Source organism: Lutra lutra, chromosome 1 (genome assembly GCF_902655055.1).
Source record: "Lutra lutra chromosome 1, mLutLut1.2, whole genome shotgun sequence".
NCBI lineage: Eukaryota > Metazoa > Chordata > Mammalia > Carnivora > Mustelidae > Lutra > Lutra lutra.
This window is the reverse complement of record NC_062278.1, coordinates 13,653,610-13,670,647: the sequence shown is the minus strand read 5'-3', so window position 1 is coordinate 13,670,647 and position 17,038 is coordinate 13,653,610. Positions and strand designations below refer to the sequence as shown.

The 17,038-nt window shown below is 48.3% G+C and overlaps 1 protein-coding gene across 1 annotated transcript in view; it reads right to left on the bottom strand.

Moving 5' to 3' along the window:
- TIAM1 (TIAM Rac1 associated GEF 1) overlaps window positions 1-17,038 on the bottom strand; it is a 383,611-nt gene that overhangs the window by 9,004 nt on the left and 357,569 nt on the right. The window contains 6 exon segments of the mRNA XM_047721169.1: window positions 1,726-1,828; window positions 2,390-2,448; window positions 7,136-7,244; window positions 12,266-12,384; window positions 12,478-12,657; window positions 16,533-16,641. Coding sequence (XP_047577125.1) covers window positions 1,726-1,828; window positions 2,390-2,448; window positions 7,136-7,244; window positions 12,266-12,384; window positions 12,478-12,657; window positions 16,533-16,641 — 679 coding nt within the window.

The following is a 17,038-nucleotide window of genomic DNA, read 5'->3' as shown; positions in this document are numbered from 1 at the left end:
TATGAGCCACCAGGCCTAGTGCCCTGGACAAGCAGGTCCTGGAAACAAATGGGGTTTCACTTTCTCGACACCCCCAAGGTACCCATTCTGAGGGAAGCAAAAACGGGATGCTGAGAAGGTGAGAACAGCTGGCTTTCATCTCTACGCCTTACAATGCAGCAGTACCGTATTCTTTTAGGTCCTGAATAGAGTGTTTGTGAAAGAAACAATCACTACAAACATCAAGACCGCACATGGGGAGGTCTCGGCCTTCCCCGTGGTCCGAGCCCTGGCCACAAACCCTCACTGTGCCCACATTGTTTCATCCCAGCCAGGGCTCATCTGCCAAAATTTCTACCGGTCTTCCCAAATGAAGATAAAAAATCAAGCAACTGCACGTTCTGATTTCTCAGATCTACTGGAATGTATCTCATAACGAGAAACATGTTGGCTGGTCTTTATAACTCTGTTAAAACAAGCTTTTATCTTGATTGTTTTAAGCCTGATTTGAATGAAAAGCAGAGTGAGAATCGAATGGTATATCACAAAGATGGCTTTCTTGTCAGAATTTAAATTCTGTGTGTATTTAGTCCTCCATGAAGGGAAAATCTCTGGCTGAGAAGCCTGCCGTTTGCTATAAATGTAAGCTTCCCATCCTATAAACCAGGCACCAGGAAACACGAACTAGGTAATCTGCAGCCCAAGATTGCAAAATAGGTCCAGGGTCTTGAAAATCAAATCGCTACGTAAAAACGCGCCAGGGCAAATCTCCGCACTGGACAGTCAGGAAGAAACCTTCCTCAGGCAAACGATCATCCTGAATACGTTTGTCCGAAATGCATTTTGCATTTGACGTTTTCTACCGCAAGGTGACACGCAGAAAGGGGGACAAGATGAGCCACACGGTGGACACACTGGATGCCAGAGAGGATACAGAAATAGCATCTACTGTGTATATGTGGTGGTCCCTTCCACGGCCTCTCTGGCCAACCAGACGGCTGCTGGCCTGAGAGTTTCCACCTGACCCCCAAGGTGCCCCCTCCGGGGTGTGCTCAGGAGAGCGACTGCTGACAGCTCCTCCCCACAGTGGCCTTTAATTAGGCCCTGAACGGGGCCGCCGAGTCACAAAAATATTCCTTCTCTTGGTCAGTACCCTGCTGGCGTGCATGGGTCTTGAGCTTAAGGCATCATCCAATTTATAGTAATAAGTATATTCTTGCTGTCCGACAACTTGCTTCACGACTATTTGGATCGCAGGAAAAGGCCTGACATTTCAAAGGCCTCCAGACTAACATAAAGATTTGTAATGCTTCACACACACACACACACACACACACACACACAAATACGTATTTAATGGCTTTTTCGTGCTTTTGGTGGCCTTTTCCGGTCTCCCGGTTAAAAAAGCCAGTGAATTATTTTACACGGACTTTGCTCATGCTCTCCAGAAGTCTCTCCAGCAATACGAGACTCACTGCCACCCCGACATCGGTCAATATAATATTAAAGTATACAACAGAATGACTAGAAATCCTGGGAACGGTATCGGAGACATCATATCCATTTACTCAGGTCACTCATCCATTCAAATAGTACGTGGCTGGGTTAAACAAGAGGCAGGGGAGAGGCTGGGGGGGAAGAGAGTTCAATATAGGAAGGAAAACAATGGTAGGGTGGTTCGACCAAGAGCGTGGGTTCAGACCAACAATTCACACACACGTTGGACACGTGCAGTTCGGGGTTTACCTGCGCTCGCCAAAGCTCGAACCTGCAGAGCTTCAGTGGGGATCATGTGCCGAAATCGGAAGGGGTCCCAGTCCTCATAAATTGAAAGCCTGTGAGATCCTACCTGCAGGAAGAGAAGGAACAAGGTGCCTGAGAACCATCTGTTCTGGCCTGGACTGGACTGGGTTCCCCCAACCCCGCCCCAGATCAGTGAGGCTGGAACCCCCACGCTTGTCCGGGGGGACCTCCGCCCTTTGGCACTTTGGTTCATCCAGCAGAAAACGAGAGGCAGTGTTTAGATAAGCAGGCACGGGGTCTGCAATTTAGTTCGCTGAGCAGATCCAGGTAAAAGAGAGACACAGGAAGGAGGAGAAGAGGGAACCCCAGAAGGAGAATGGATAAAGCAAACAAATGTCAGGAAGGTTCTGGTCTTGGCAGGCCTGATAGCGATTGGCTTTCATGCTTCCAGTGTGAGCCCGCCAGACAGAAGGCAGGATGGGCAATTTCCTCCAGTCCGTAGCAACACTTCAAATGTGTTTTAAAAAGTTAAAAAAAAAAAAAAAAGGCAAAAAGATCTAAGAGGCTGGTGTCTGGCAAAGGCATAAGATGATCATTATGCAGGCAGAACTGAGAAACGGACAGAAAAGGAGATCCTTTTGATCCAAGGGGGAAGTAAGATTCTTACAAGTTTCTTCTTCTGTTTGGAGCCATCTTTATATACAAGGACCACAGCAGTTTTGAAGACTGGGGAAAAAAAAAAAAGACACAGGCGGTTACAACACGTAATGTGTGGGGCTTTCCCCTGAACACCGCTAATGTGGGGTTATCGACACTACAGCTCGGGAGAAGGCAGCGAGACGAGCCCACGCCGACTCCACCTTGCAACCGTTCACCAAGCCTACTGAGACAGCACTTTCCAGGTTCCATAAAAACACAGAAAGCCCAAATAAATGGAAAAACCCCCCTCACCCCTCTGGAAACTTTCAGATTAAACACCATTTAGCTATGGTGTCATCTCAAGTTTAAAATGCCAGCGATACACAAGTTCACAGAGACGTGCTAGGTCAGCGGCCAGAAGAAATCAGGCAGGCATCAATGACAATGATGTTGTCTACGGTGACGTAGACTCACGCCAACCAAGCTGATATCACACATACACGCACAGAGTGCTCAGAGTTTGGGAGACAGAATTCATCTTTCTGACCTGAAGAAATCAAAATCAGTTTATGGAGCAGAATGCCATGTGCCCTTCCTCCAAACAGACTGAATCACAGGAAGCATTTAGAAACAGGGAGTAGGTCGGTTTACTCTCCCAGTGTTTGGGGGACGGGGGAGACACAATAGTTAGGCATAGTCCATAGAATTCCTTGAACAATGCTAAGCACGGTGACCACTCGGTGACTCTGACCCCTGCTCCAGGGGAGGAAGAAGCGGCGCCCGGAGGACTAGAAGCGGAGCGAGCCCATCCTTGGCTCTGGGTGGCAGGGACTCCAACCCCCTTCACACCCTGGCCCAAGGCAGAGCCAGGGCCCCATCAGTCCCATGGCAGCTGGAGGGGGCACGCCTGGTGTACCAGACCCAGAACTACGAAGGGAATAAATGTTCAGCAAATTCTTCCTTGGGATAGGGTGGGGGCAGGCTCCCAGGCCCTCTGGAGACCAACCCAGAGTGTCTGGTTCATTTCCCATCTGCTTTAGGATCAGTCAGCCTCCCCGCCTCCCCTCAGCACAGGATGGCTCTCACCTCCCTTGCAGAAAAGAACCTGAAGGCGTGAAGAAACCAACTCTAGCCACTGGGTCTGGACTGACCCTGGCCCTTCGCACTCCCCGCATCTGGGCCCCCTTAAGAATACCAGAGGAGGGCGCCTGGGTGGCTCAGTGGGTTAAGCCGCTGCCTTCGGCTCAGGTCATGATCTCAGGGTCCTGGGATCGAGTCCCGCATCGGGCTCTCTGCTCAGCGGGGAGCCTGCTTCCCTCTCTCTCTCTCTCTGCCTGCCTCTCTGTCTACTTGTGATCTCTCTCTGTCAAATAAATTTAAAAAAAAAAAAATCTTAAAAAAAAAAAAAAAAAAAAAAAAAAGAATACCAGAGGATGTCTGCTCCGCGGGGAGCCTGCTTCATCTTCTCTCTCTCTCTCTCTCTCTCTGCCTACTTGTGATCTCTGTCTGTCAAATAAATAAATAAAATCTTTAAAAAAAAAAAAAAAAAGAATACCAGAGGATGGACTGAGAGGTGCCCTCTCCCAATTTCCCACTGGCCAAGGAGGCTGCACCAGCTCTGCACAGAGGCTGAGCTCAGTAGCTGAAGAGGTCCTGTGTGCTCACCAGGAAGCCTCCAGAACTTACAGTGGCCAGGACAACACGTCCTTTAAAACTGAGGGAACTCTCCCTGGGAGAGGTTGTCCAGTGACCTAGTCTCAGAAGACCCACCACGTCCCTGGGACCACAGCTTAATGGGGTGGCCGCCATGGTTCCAAAAAGGCGGCTGGCCTGCCTCAGTTGACCTTGACCTCAGCCATCTTGGATCACAGTGGTAGGGCCACCGTGGTCCTCAGCTGGGGTTACAACCACCTCCTCCTTAAGCTCTGTCTGGCCCTGGGGCTATTCTCACTCAACTGACTGCAAGTGTTGTCCTTATCTCATAGACAGGACCTCAGTCAAAACTCCTAGCCACCCCTGCCCGCCCCCAGCGCTCCCTCCACACCCCGAAGGTGATCCTCTAATACCCAAAAAGGCAGAAGCCTCAACAAACTCTTTTTCTTTTCCTTTTTCTTTTCCTTTTTTTTTTTTGAGGTAATGATCAACATTCAGTTCAGATGAGCTGTCCTGGAAGCAAATATCAAGGTGCTAGGAGTGTAATACACCGATTTCAGTTGCAGAAGAAAGCTGCACTGTTTCCTGAGATTAGAGATTTAAATCAAAACAAGAGACAACCACGTTTTAACCCCAATGCTGCCGGTTCCATGGTAATCTGCTTCCCTTACAACAATAACTCCAGATTTCAAAGGGCGTTTCCAAGGCTCTGTTCATGCCACCACAACGGCCCAACGTGGCACCTTTACGGACTGGGAACCTACGAAGAATTTCATCTCATCATGGTGAGGACGGTCTGCCCTTACTCACAACCCTGGCTTGAATCCTTCCCGCTTCTCCTAGAGCCTCAGGAGCGTCTCACCTCACTGTGGCGCCCGCGGGACCCACTGGCAGTGTGACCACCGATCAGGACCTGGGGGCTGCGGCTTCCATTCACACCCAGCACAGGGGTTGGGGGCTCTGATCTGGGGAGACAGCCCACCCTCCCAACCCCAGGAAGCAACCCGTGGGGCAGGGAACAGAGTGACGCAGAGTGAAACACACACTGTTCTCTATCAGAGCCTGGGCAGCAAGCAACCAAATAAAACCCCAAACCTCAAAACCAGCATTTCCGGAACCCTTTGTACCACTGGTTGGCAGACCGGGGCCCACGGCCCATTGGGAACAGCGTGTGAACACAGAAGTCCACTTGGTTACATGTTGTCTGCCTCTGACTGCACATGGCCTCGTGGCCCTTGAACCTGGAAGTATTTACTACGTGGCCTTCACAGAGAAAGTTGGTCGACCCCTCCTTTCTTCCAAATTTTTTCTTCTTTTAAATCTCTTTATTTCTTTAAAAAGAAAAAAAAAGATTTTATGTATTTATTTGACAGAGAGCACAAACAGGGGGAGAGGGAGAAGAAGCAGGCTTCCCGCTGAGGAGGGAGCCCGATGCGGGGCTCGATCCCAGGACCGCGGGATCATGACCTGAGCCAAAGGCAGATGCTCAACTGAATGAGCCACCCAGGTGCCCCTAAATCTGTTTATTTCTAATCACAGGAAATCTGTACAATTCAGGAGACAGTCACGAAAAATTCCAGTGTGGAACTCTGGAACCATTCTTCAGTAATCCAGAATCAGAAACCAGAAGATAGACGGTTTGGGTCATTTACTTTGGAATCTTACTTCCCAGAAGCCACCTACCAAGAAGCATTTGAAAGCTCCCAGCCCTTCTAAGAAGCAATTACAATATAAGAGACACAACTGGTAATGTGTGGTGGGGACGGGGGGACAAAACTATCCCTACCCCCACCGAAAGCAGCCACCCATCAAAAACTGCCAACATGTTACCATATCCCAATCCTTTCTTGTATGTCCTATCTGGTCACACGCTTTCCCTGCACACTTCTACCCAACTTTGTTATTTTTAAGGAAATGGCATCAACAACTCTAGCTCTAGCGGCTCATTGAAACTGTTAGGAACGTCACTAAGCTTTTCAGCGAAGCCTTGGGTGAGCTAACAGGATGTTCGACAGTCTTGATGTCCAACACTCTGATTTTAACACCACAAGGATGTTCCATTTGGGGATACTCCATTCACATCGTGGGGGAAAGAAAAAAAAAGTGTTCCATTAAAGAAGCAATAAGCAACCATCCCTTTCCCCTAGAAACACAAGGTAAGGTAAGAGAATGGAAAATACTCGATTTCCTTTATATTGAGTGCCTACCAATGAGTCTTCTGTTTGGGGCTCAGAAGACATGATGTAAAACAGAACCAGGTCCCACAGAAGAATTTTCCTGCAACCACAAGCTGTATTTCCTGAATTACACACGCAATCCCATAGTTTTCTGTCTCAAAATGCCTAACTAGTTTATTAAAAAATAAATCATCCACAAGCGTCTCTGCTTCGGCTTGAATTAGTCACGCGAGTGAGAAGCAGCCCACGAGTGATCACGGCGCCCCAGCATTGCCCCAACAGGCCAGCTGCGAACCAACGGCCCGAATCCCAACATCACCCATGCAGCGGAGTCAGAGAGACCAGGAAAGAGCTCAGATCTCTCAGAACCAGGCAGTGTTGTCTTCATGTCTCACACAAGTTTTCCTTGGCTTATTATTAACCTGTTATTTTGAAAAGATTCTGAGCAGTGACGACGACAACAAAACCTTTCCCTGCGTACATGCTGATTCGCGGGGCAGGCTCGGCAAGGCCATTCCCTCCCTCCTATGTGACGGGGTGGTCACACTGTCCATACGGACCTGGAAGTTTTCACTCACTATTTCGGACACGCTGGTGGCCGGGCCAGGGAGACCGATTCAGATAACTGAAATGAACTTAATGTTAATAAACTGGGTCTTGAGAAAGAAATGTTCTTACTTTGCAAAGGAAGCCCAGCTTCCCTCTCTGTGCTATCCCCACCAACCCTGTTATTATTATTTATTTTATTTTATTTTTTTTTTGAGAGAGAGAGGGAGTGAGCAAGCAGGGAGGGGCAGAGAGAGAGGGAGAGAATCTTAAGCAGGCTCCATACCCAATGCAGGGCTCGATCTCACAACCCTGAGATCATGACCTGAGCCAAAATCAAGAGTCAGATGCTTAACTGATGAACCACCCAGATGCCCCAACCCCGTTCTGGTACGTACCAAAGGCTGCCAATTCTGGCTCCTTTTTCCACTTTCCCAGGGAGGCCGGTGGGTTTGGCCATATCACCGTGGTGTGCAAAAGCAGGTCCCCCATGCTCAGGTCTGCAACCTGAAAAACAGGAACAGGGCAAACCTTACCAGGTGCTGCAGAAACAGACCGATTTTCACGTTTTCAAATCTGGCAGGCTGATGTCAATCTTACTTCATGAAAACATTGTCCTTAAAAACATCTGGTCACTATTTTTTCTCCTTTATCCCACATCTGTCTACAAGAATTTCAAGAATACAATGGCAAAGAGGTAGAGAAACTGGGTCCGCCCCCAAATTCACACACAGTAACTCTGCCAAAACTCATCTCCGAAATCGGCATCGGTCTGTGTTCCAATGGAGACCATTTCCGAAGAAGAAACGAGCAGCCGTCCATCACGGAGATCCGCCCCAGAAAACCAGGCCTTTCCGCCTGTGAGTTTAAATCCCCTCGGAGCCACAGTTTTTTCCAGGAAGCAGTGGAATCGATTATTTTTTTCTTCTTCCAGCTCTGTCTAAAGATTTCGTTTCACTTTTGAGGAGGGAGAGAGAAGCCAACTGAGGAGTTTGGAGTGTGTGCGGCCTGTGCTCTGGGATCCGCAGGAACCGTGAGGTCCAGTGGCCAGCCCGTCCCAGTGAGTCTTTCTGGAGAGCCATCCAGACACACCTGCGCAGGAATCCAGTGCCTGTGCCTCTCGACAGCCCCGTCTGCCTTTCTCTCCGGAGTCCAGGGCCCACGTGGAAGTCCATCCACGTCTCCTCCTTCTTCCAACTCAGCAGCCTACTTGCCGGTGGGAGGATCATCTGGTCTCTGACCTGCTCTCGGGGCAACCACATCAGAAAACAAGGCTCTGTAACCATCAGAGACCGCGGTCCACCCACTGGTAGATACGGTAAGTGGTCAGTAGGCTCTGCAGTCGTAGGAATCAAGCTCAAGGCAGCATTTCAGATATTAAACTTTGATGTTGAGCTTCTAAAAGACACAAGGATCTGGGTCGTTCTGCTGCATATGCCCTGATGGGGTTTCTAGATACAGCGGCGACCGAGCAGCCCTCTGCCGAACCCAGGGCCACTTGGCAGTGCCCCTCCTGAGGCACCAAGCCAGACACCATCTGATGCTGGCCACGTGGCTCCAGCAGTACAAAACGCACTGATGTTGCCATCCCTGTCATGAGTGATGAATCGTTAGGTTTATAATTACTCTATTACTGACCTGTGTTATTAGTAGGATAGCCAAGGGTTTAAAAAAAAAAAAAAAAAGTTCAGCCATCGTATTAGTTTGCCTGGACATAGAAAATAACCAGCCAACCAACCTCCCAGGACAGTATCAGCTAAGGAAACTAAAACATCTCTACCACCCATGCCCCGAGCATCCACACAGGGTGCTTATTAGACACAGAAGTCAGATTCCCAGTACCACCATTCTGGGTCCCAGGCTTAGGGGTAAGTCTTTAAAAGTCATGAAAAGGTCATTAGAGCAGATGGTTGTCCAAACTCTACTTCTTCCTTCCAACACACTCTGCTGTGTGATTTTTCGAGCACCTCCCACTCGACCGGGCAAATCCCTGATGACTCTGGGCTTAGTCACCGTGCCCTGGGCCATGCGCTTGGCATAACAAGTATCCACCAGCCCTCCTGAGCTCCCCCTTCCAGCTGTGGAAAGGGCATGCCTAAGCCTAGTTCTGTTCAATAGAACACACCTGTGTTTGTTGTAGGGCATGGGAAGATGTTGAGTTGTTACATTCTAACAATGGACTGATCTAGTCCCAGCCCACATGGTGTCCCTCAAGTTTCCACATGCAAATGAAAGAAGGGGTCAGGGCCACCCCTCCAGCCAACAGTGCCTCCCCTTGGCCTTCCACAGACTGTTGAATCTTCTGCCCAAACCGAAGACTAAGTTCTGCTTAGGGGTCTGGGATGTCCTGCCATACCAGGTCTTTTGAACCCTTCTTTTTTGAGGCCTTTTCTCCTCCTACCTAAGCAAAAGGAATGATCTGTGCAATCCAGTCCAGCTCCCCAGGGTTTGCCACGGACTAGGAGGCTGAAGGCCTAGCTTCATCACAGTGTTTCCTAGCCCGCTTTGTTCTCTGCGAACGTATCTGCCTGCAGGGAAGTTGGCTGATGAGAGATCAGGTACCCCCATCCCTGGAATGTTACCATTTCAACAGTGGCCTACCTTTCCCAAAACACACTGATAACTGTTCCTAACTGTAACTGTTTACAAACCATTCATAAATCCATTCGAGGTTTTTACTGGATATTGCCATTAAAAGGGAAATACAATGATCAGGAATCACCTTTGTGAAAATCTGGACACGTGACCTGCCTGCCTCCAGGTTTCCATAATTGTTCCAACTTACGCTGTGAGCAGTGTGACAGAATTGTAACTGACCTGCGCACTATTTCCCTGGAAGCCATTCTCCCCAGGGTTTTGTGTTTGTGAAATCAAGACGTTCTATCCCTTCCGGTTACAAGACCATTCTCAAAGAGGGACTGCGTGGAAACCAAGTCCTTCCCCCCGAGAGATCAATCGTCTTTGGCCGTGATACCTCTACCCTGCCTTGGGGGTCTATTTCTTCCTTATTCTTTTTACGGTGTGAAAACACAATCTCCTTTTTATTCTTTTCTTTTCTTTTTTTTTTTTTTTGAGAGAGAGCATGAGCGGGGAGAAGGTCAGAGAGAGAAGCAGACTCCCCATGGAGCTGGGAGCCCGATGCGGGACTCGATCCCGGGACTCCCAGGATCATGACCTGAGCCGAAGGCAGTCGTCCAACCAACTGAGCCACCCAGGCGTCCCAAAGAAAACACAATCTCCTGTTGCTGTGTTCCGCATCTTTTTCCGAGCCTTGATCTTTCTGGACTCTGGTCATCGGAATACTGAGATAGGATTTTCCTTTTCTTGAACACTGGTAGGCAGTCGAATGTCCCTCCTTCCATCTTTTGCACATTTCTTTTTACAAAATTTCAGCTCACAGGAGGCTAGTTTGTATAGCACTTGGTCTCTTTGTTCCTTGCTGGAAAGATTTCTTGCTTGATGGTCAGAATTTCATTTCAGAGAACGGGCAGTTTCACCAAAGCCGTGTCCCTTTTACAGTTCCTGACTTTTGAACCATATTCATCTTTTTTTCTCAATGCTTTACAATCCACCGTGCACATCATCTTCTAGTCTTTAGCCATAAATGCCCTCTGCTCCCAAGGTCATTCAAATCCAGAAACGAGTTTGGCAGATAATGAACAATATAATGAAATAAAATAAAATAAATAAAATAAAATGTTCATTTCCAAGACTCAACAAAATTCACTTCTATCAAAAGGAAAAAAACTAAAATACAGGAGGGAGAAGTGTTATGACAAAAAATGTTTGCAGGATTACTCATCGTAGTCAATAAATGAAGCCAAGAGGATTACCCAACGATTGGAATTAATCATTGTTCAGTCACACAATGAACTATTACACAATAATTTAAATGATTCTTTGAATAATTTAAAATAACATAAAAAAACAAGGTATACTATAATTTTCAAGCATATGCAGATATATAACTTTTTTAATCAAAATAAACACCCAAACATTAAGAGTGGTTAAGTTCTTTGTTTTGAGATGGAGAATGGTTTTTTGCTTCTTGACTTTTTCTGTTGTTTTGCCCTTTCATAAGCATACCATGTTTTATAAAATGAGAACTCCGTCCATTATAAAATGAAGTTTTATAAAATGAGAACTCCGTCCAGAGCTCTCCATCCACCTTTCCAGAGTCGCAGCGCCCATCTTTCCTGCCCTCCTTGACTGATGAAAGCATCTGTCAGGTAGACTGAGAGCACACTTGTGTTCTGCTTGCCACAGCAGCAGAAAAAAATAAATTGTGCGTCCACAGAGAATGACGCATCCTCTGGAGGACACCCTCCCAGGCCTGAAGGCCCCAGCCCTCTATGCGGCATCTGGGCACCTCTGGAAACTCTCTACAAGGTGCAGACAGCGGATGTCCGGTCAGACACCGACCTGACCGACTTCCTCCCACTGGGGAGAAACCAGTGTGCCTCCGTTCACAAACCCTCGCCATATTTCTTCCCTTCATAAACATACCTGTGCGGTTCCAACCTTTCCAACAAACCCTTAGGACATCTGCCTGGCTCCCTCCGACCCCATGAGTAAAATAAATTTCTTAATATATGTTGGATCTTATGTCTAGAGGAGATGCCAAGATTTTAGCTGTCTCTGAAAATTATCTTTGAGCAGTCTGAAAACTTGTTTTGCTTCCCTGAGGACATAAAAATGAACCTGGATGGGACCCCTGTATACCTTGAAGACGAGGCCATTCTTCTCTCAGCTGGACTAATCAAGCGTCCGCCACTCCCTCGCCTTTAAGTCTCCCCCTTTACCCCAGCAGGAGTGTTTTCTGCTTAGTCTCCTCCTGGCTTTTTTCCTTTATTTTTTCTTTAAAGGCAGAAAGCAAACCCGAGGAGAATACTCCAGTTGAATGTCCAAAGGCAGTGATGAATGTTACCACGTACTATGCCGAGCCCTCGGATTCATCTCAGTATTATCAGAATTTTTATTCGCTCAGGTCACGATCCCAGGGTCCTGGGAAGTCTTCTCATTGACTCGGGCACTACTTAGGGTTTGCTCTAAGTTTTTCTCACGTGTATCGTTCCTGTCACTGTTTCTTCTAAGTAGGTTTTTAGGTAAGACTTGGAAAAAAAAAATTTCTTGAAGTCATTTGAAACTGTCACTCATTCAGCAAATATTGACTGAGCACCTACTATATGCCAAGCCTTGTTCTAAATTTCCAGGGATGTAGCTTTGACCTTTTACGGTGCTTGTACAAGTGGCCCCAGCTATGTCTGGAAGTTCAAGCTCACACTTAACAGAACCAGAGGTCCCGAGGGGGAAGCGGTGAGACTCAGAAACACAGTTCCTATATCAGGAAATAATTCAGCTCAGGAAGAAAATTCACCTGCAGCCTTGGATAAACGACAAAAGTTCCACCAACAGAAACCATAGCTTCGTAACCATTTTACTTACAAATAACACCTTCAAAAAAAACACCCAACAATGAAACCAACCCAGCTTCGTTGCTGGGAGTCCTGAGAAGCGGGCGTCCTTACCTCTTTCTTCTCACCAGTCTGCTCAGCAATGAGCTGGTCGAACACAGCCCCAAATTCTTCATGAATTTTCTGCATTTCATTGATATGACTTGCAACCTTGTTCATGGTCTTGATGGCCACTGGAAGAAAACAGGCAGGAAACGGAAAGGTTGTCTTGAGGCTCTCGTTGGAGGCGCACGCGAGGGGGACGGACCTCAGGGCCCGGGGCTCACCGTCCAGATGGTAGTGCTCCTCGCTCTCGGCGTCCGTCAGGGCAAAGAGCTCCTTCAGCAGAAGCGGGTACTTGAGGATCCTCTGGATGGGCTTGATGAGGTAAGACTCGAGGGTGGCCGAGTGCTGCTGTTTCGGGTTCTGGGCGTCTAAGAACGCCTTGAAAGCCGGGTCCGTCTTGGCTGGAAGAGAGAAACACAGGCTGTCGGGGTGGATCCCCAAAATGCCCCCTCCTCACAATCCCCCTCACTTATTCTGGGGGCACCCTTCCCCAGGACTGAGTGGAGGGTGGGCAATGGGGAGACGGAAGGTGGGGGCCCCAGGGAGACGACTGGAAGGGCCTTATTTATTTGGGGGCAATACAGGGTTTGAGTAAAGGGATAACAGGGTTTGTGAATCCTACACACTGCGGGTTTTCAGGGGCTGCTGTTAAGCCTCCTTGGACTGAGAGCGACTTTGTATTCTGATATTTTGACATCAGGGGCCTTACAGACTCTGGGACTAAGAACCCTCCTCCTAGGGCTACCAATTCCTAGAGGTGGTAAAGGAGCCTGGGAGCACACCTTTCATATGCAAACCAAGCAATCTGGAGCCCCCACACCCCACACCCCGACCTCTTCTAGTGGGCTCTCTCACTCTGGGCCACTGTGCCCTGCCCTACTCAGGGCCAGGTACCAAACCACCTGGGCCAGCCCCGATATCCCAGAGTCCACTGAAATGACCCAATCCTAAATCCGCCCACCGTGCCTTGCTCCTGCCTTCTCCCAACAACCGCAGTAAAGTCGCCCACATCTTCCCCTGGCTCCTTCTGCTTCCTGACTGGCCCTGGCACTTCCCCATGGGGCACGTCATGCCCCTTCCTCGTGGGAGCTGCAAGGAACAAACTATCTTTTCAATGGCCATTGTCTTCGGATCCGTTGGTTTCCCGTATCTGAACCATCAGAAAGCCTGCATTTTAAAACACTCTTTACCCTGGTTTTCTCTGTCTCTTTCAAGCCTTTCATTGCTGGCAGGGCCTTCTTTTTGGGAGAAAAGACAGGAGGGGGGGAAAAAAAAAAAAAGAAAGCACAAACCAGAAGCAGCATGCTCGGGGGCTCTGGGAAGTGGGGCAGGGCTGGCCCTCCCACAGTGAACGCCTTTTCAGATCTGTTCTATGTTAATTCAGGGCTACCCACTCTTAGCATCTGGAGGGCGGGCTCTCCTGCCCAGGACTGCGGAGTTCTCTCCCAGGGAAACGTACACCTGACCTCATATAACTCAGGGAGCCCTTCCCTCACCAGCCCAGTTTTTATGTGGGTCCCAGCTGGGCTGAAAAGCAGCCCTGGAGAGTTGTGAGTCCCCAGACAAGCAGAGAGGTGGCCACCAGTGGGGAATTAGGAAGACAAGGCTAATTAATGCTTTCCAGGTGCAAAGAAATGGTGGAGATGGAAAAGGGAGTAAGTGCAAGAAAGGGGGGGGCGGTTTAAGGACAATATATCAAAGTGACCCAACAATGGGCCTACGTGTTTTCAAAAGCTTCTGATAAAAATGTATTTCCATCTCCGGGGACAAGCAGTGTGAGCCAAGACCAGAAGACGGGGTCAAAGGACATCATGAATTGTAAAATGATTATTCTATCTTTAAAACAGCAATCACAGGAAGGCGGCTTCATAAAGACCACCGTCTTTTCATCCCCGTTTGGCACCATTCAGAGGAACCAGCCTCCTGGGGTTCAGCCACCATTTCTCTTCCTTTCAAAGAAGAAATGTGTGAAGAGAAAAGGACACTGGGAATGAATGGCCTACGTGTCAGGGAAATGAGGCCCAGCCCTGAGCCGATGCACAGGGACGCCGTAGCTTCTGTGGGATATCCCGGTGTGCGTCCACATCTGCCAGGGGCGCAGGAATCCACCCACAGTCCACAAGCCCAGAAATAGGGCCATGAGCATTGAAGCCTTCAACTACATGTCACGCCAGAGGGCACGGTTCTCAGCTCCTTGTGAGCTAAGGGAGTGTCCCTCCCATCCAGCCTCACTGGGAGCCCATTAAGAGTCAGTCGGGTACTTTCTGTTTTCAAAGCGTTCTCATCACCCTCTTGGCACATCTGGCCATTAGAAAAATGTAGGCCATGCCTCGTGTTTTATGGGATCGTTTGGAAAGACACGATAATGTTTTTCAGGTGCAAAAAAACCCTCAATGTTATTGAATTAAGAAAAACCTATAGGGGAAGCCTTTAATCTACTGAGTGATTAAAAAGAACACAAATTGCTCTAAGGACTGTAACGCGTATATAATTTTACAGCAGAGCAAAGTGCTCTGAAGTTGTTACATTAACGATCTCCTACCCATCGGCGTTCATTTAAAGTTTAAAAAGAAATGTGTGCACAGAGCGACAGGACCGATACAGCGCATGTGAAGACACTGTCTGGTGCAGAGAACAGGACAAGGAGACTCCCAGGCACTCTTCGGATTTCTGGGCTGGAGGAGATTCTGTTGCATGAACGATCTCTGCCATGAAGTATGTCATTATCTGGGGCAGGCTCTTCTGTTATTCAGAGACCTGCACTGTACTAATATTTCCTTAATAGGTTTTAAATTAAGTCAAGCTCATTCTCTCTGGCAGGAAAGCATAACATGTATCAATTATTTGCGTACTCAGGGACTGGATCAGGAGCTGTACGTGTGACGACGGCCACGGGGAAGTGTTAAGACCGAGCAGGCTGGCTCAGTGCGTTAAGCCGCTGCCTTCGGCTCAGGTCATGATCCCAGGGTCCTGGGATCGAGTTCCGCATCGGGCTCTCTGCTTACTGGGGAGCCTACTTCTCCCTCTCTCCCTCTCTCTCTGCCTGCCTCTCTGCCTCCTTGTGATCTCTGTCAAACAAATAAATAAAATCTTTAAAACAAAAACAAAAACAAGACCAAGCAGGCTGATTTCCAGAGAGTCTCTGCAAACCAACTTTCTACTAGTTATACTGTTCCCCAGAGAAATTGGTTAGATTTTTTGTTTGTTTGTTTTTTAATCCATTTACCTATCACCAACATCACATGTGAACTAGGGAAGCAAAACAGCTTCCTGGAGGCTCTCAGAATGATCCATCATTTCTCCAGAACACTGAGGGAAAGGACCCTGCCAATTTAAAACCCTACTCTGTTCTACGCAAAACAGAAATGCAAGTTGAGGGCGGGGGGAATAGTTAATATCACACAGCTAGCAACAAAAGTAGGTGAGGGAAAGGGGCGCCTAGGGGGCTCAGTCCGTTAAGCAGCTGCCTTCAGCTCAGGTCATGATCCCAGCGTCCTAGGATCGGCCCATGTTGGGCTCCCTGTTCAGGGGGAGCCTGCTTCTCCCTCTCCCGCTCCCCCTGCTTGAGCTCTCTCTCGGTCTCTCGACCAAATAAATAAAATCTTAAAAAAAAAAAAAAAAAAGGTGCAGGAAAGATGGAATGCCACCAAAATATATATGAAGTGTACAAAGTTATAAGGAAATGAGTGAAAATTAGGAATAAAGCAGGGAATTTCTAAAGCCCACCCACCCGTTTTTGCATAATTGCAAAATGCCCCCTTAATTCTGGCCCCAGATAGCTTAGTCAAAACTTGCATTACAAGAAAACTGACAAGGGGTGCCGGGGTGCCTCTTCCACTCAGGTCATGACCCAGGGGTCCTGGGATGGAGTCCTGCACTGGGCTCTCTGCTCAGGGGGGAATCTGTTTCTCCCTCTGCTCCTCTTTTAAAATCTTTATAAATCTTTTTAAAATTAATTAGTTAATTAATTAATTATTGACAAGACGGCTAGTTCAGGATGTCAGGGTGCCTGTCTGGCCCAGTCAGTAGAGTGTGTAACTCCTGATCTCAGAGGTTGTGAGTCTGAGCCCCATCATGGGCACAGAGTTTACTTAAAAAAAAAAAAAAAAAAAAAAAAAAAAAAGACAGTCGTGCATGTCACTTCTCAGTACCCTTATTTGAGGAACTATCTGGCACGACTCCTGGATCTCTGTCCAAACACCCCTGGCACTGCCAGCCATAGCGGTGTGAATTACACCAGATACGCCCACCTGCCACCCAGTCCTCACCCGCCTACCTTTCACCAGCACCTTGGGGACCTTCGTGTGGCTGGCGCAGAAGGCACTATAGAGCTTGAAGCGGTCAGCGTAATACAGAAAGGATCCCCCCAGAGAGAACAGCACTTTCTGGATTTAACGAGAAAAACCGCAGTTAGTTCACGTTCATCCTCATCTGGAAATATCAGCAGGACACGGGGGGCTCACATGTGCCTGACCCTCCCCACAGATCAGCACCATTCACACCTGTCACAGCCTCGCTCTGCTCACCGATGGCCTGAAATTGCCCGCGGGAAAGGGTGAGGGCTGACGTGTTCGTGCTCCGTGCAGGAGCTGGCCTTCTCGCTAATTACACTGGAGATGTCACTGCTTTTCCAGCCTTGGGTCTTTAAATGCCCCAGCTGGGATGTATGAATGTTAATGAGAAAATATCGATGGCATTTTGGAAAAAAGCAGAATGCTCCTGCAATCTCTCATTAGCTCCTGCTGGGAGGTCGAAGTGACACACCAAGTAGAGACAGGAAAT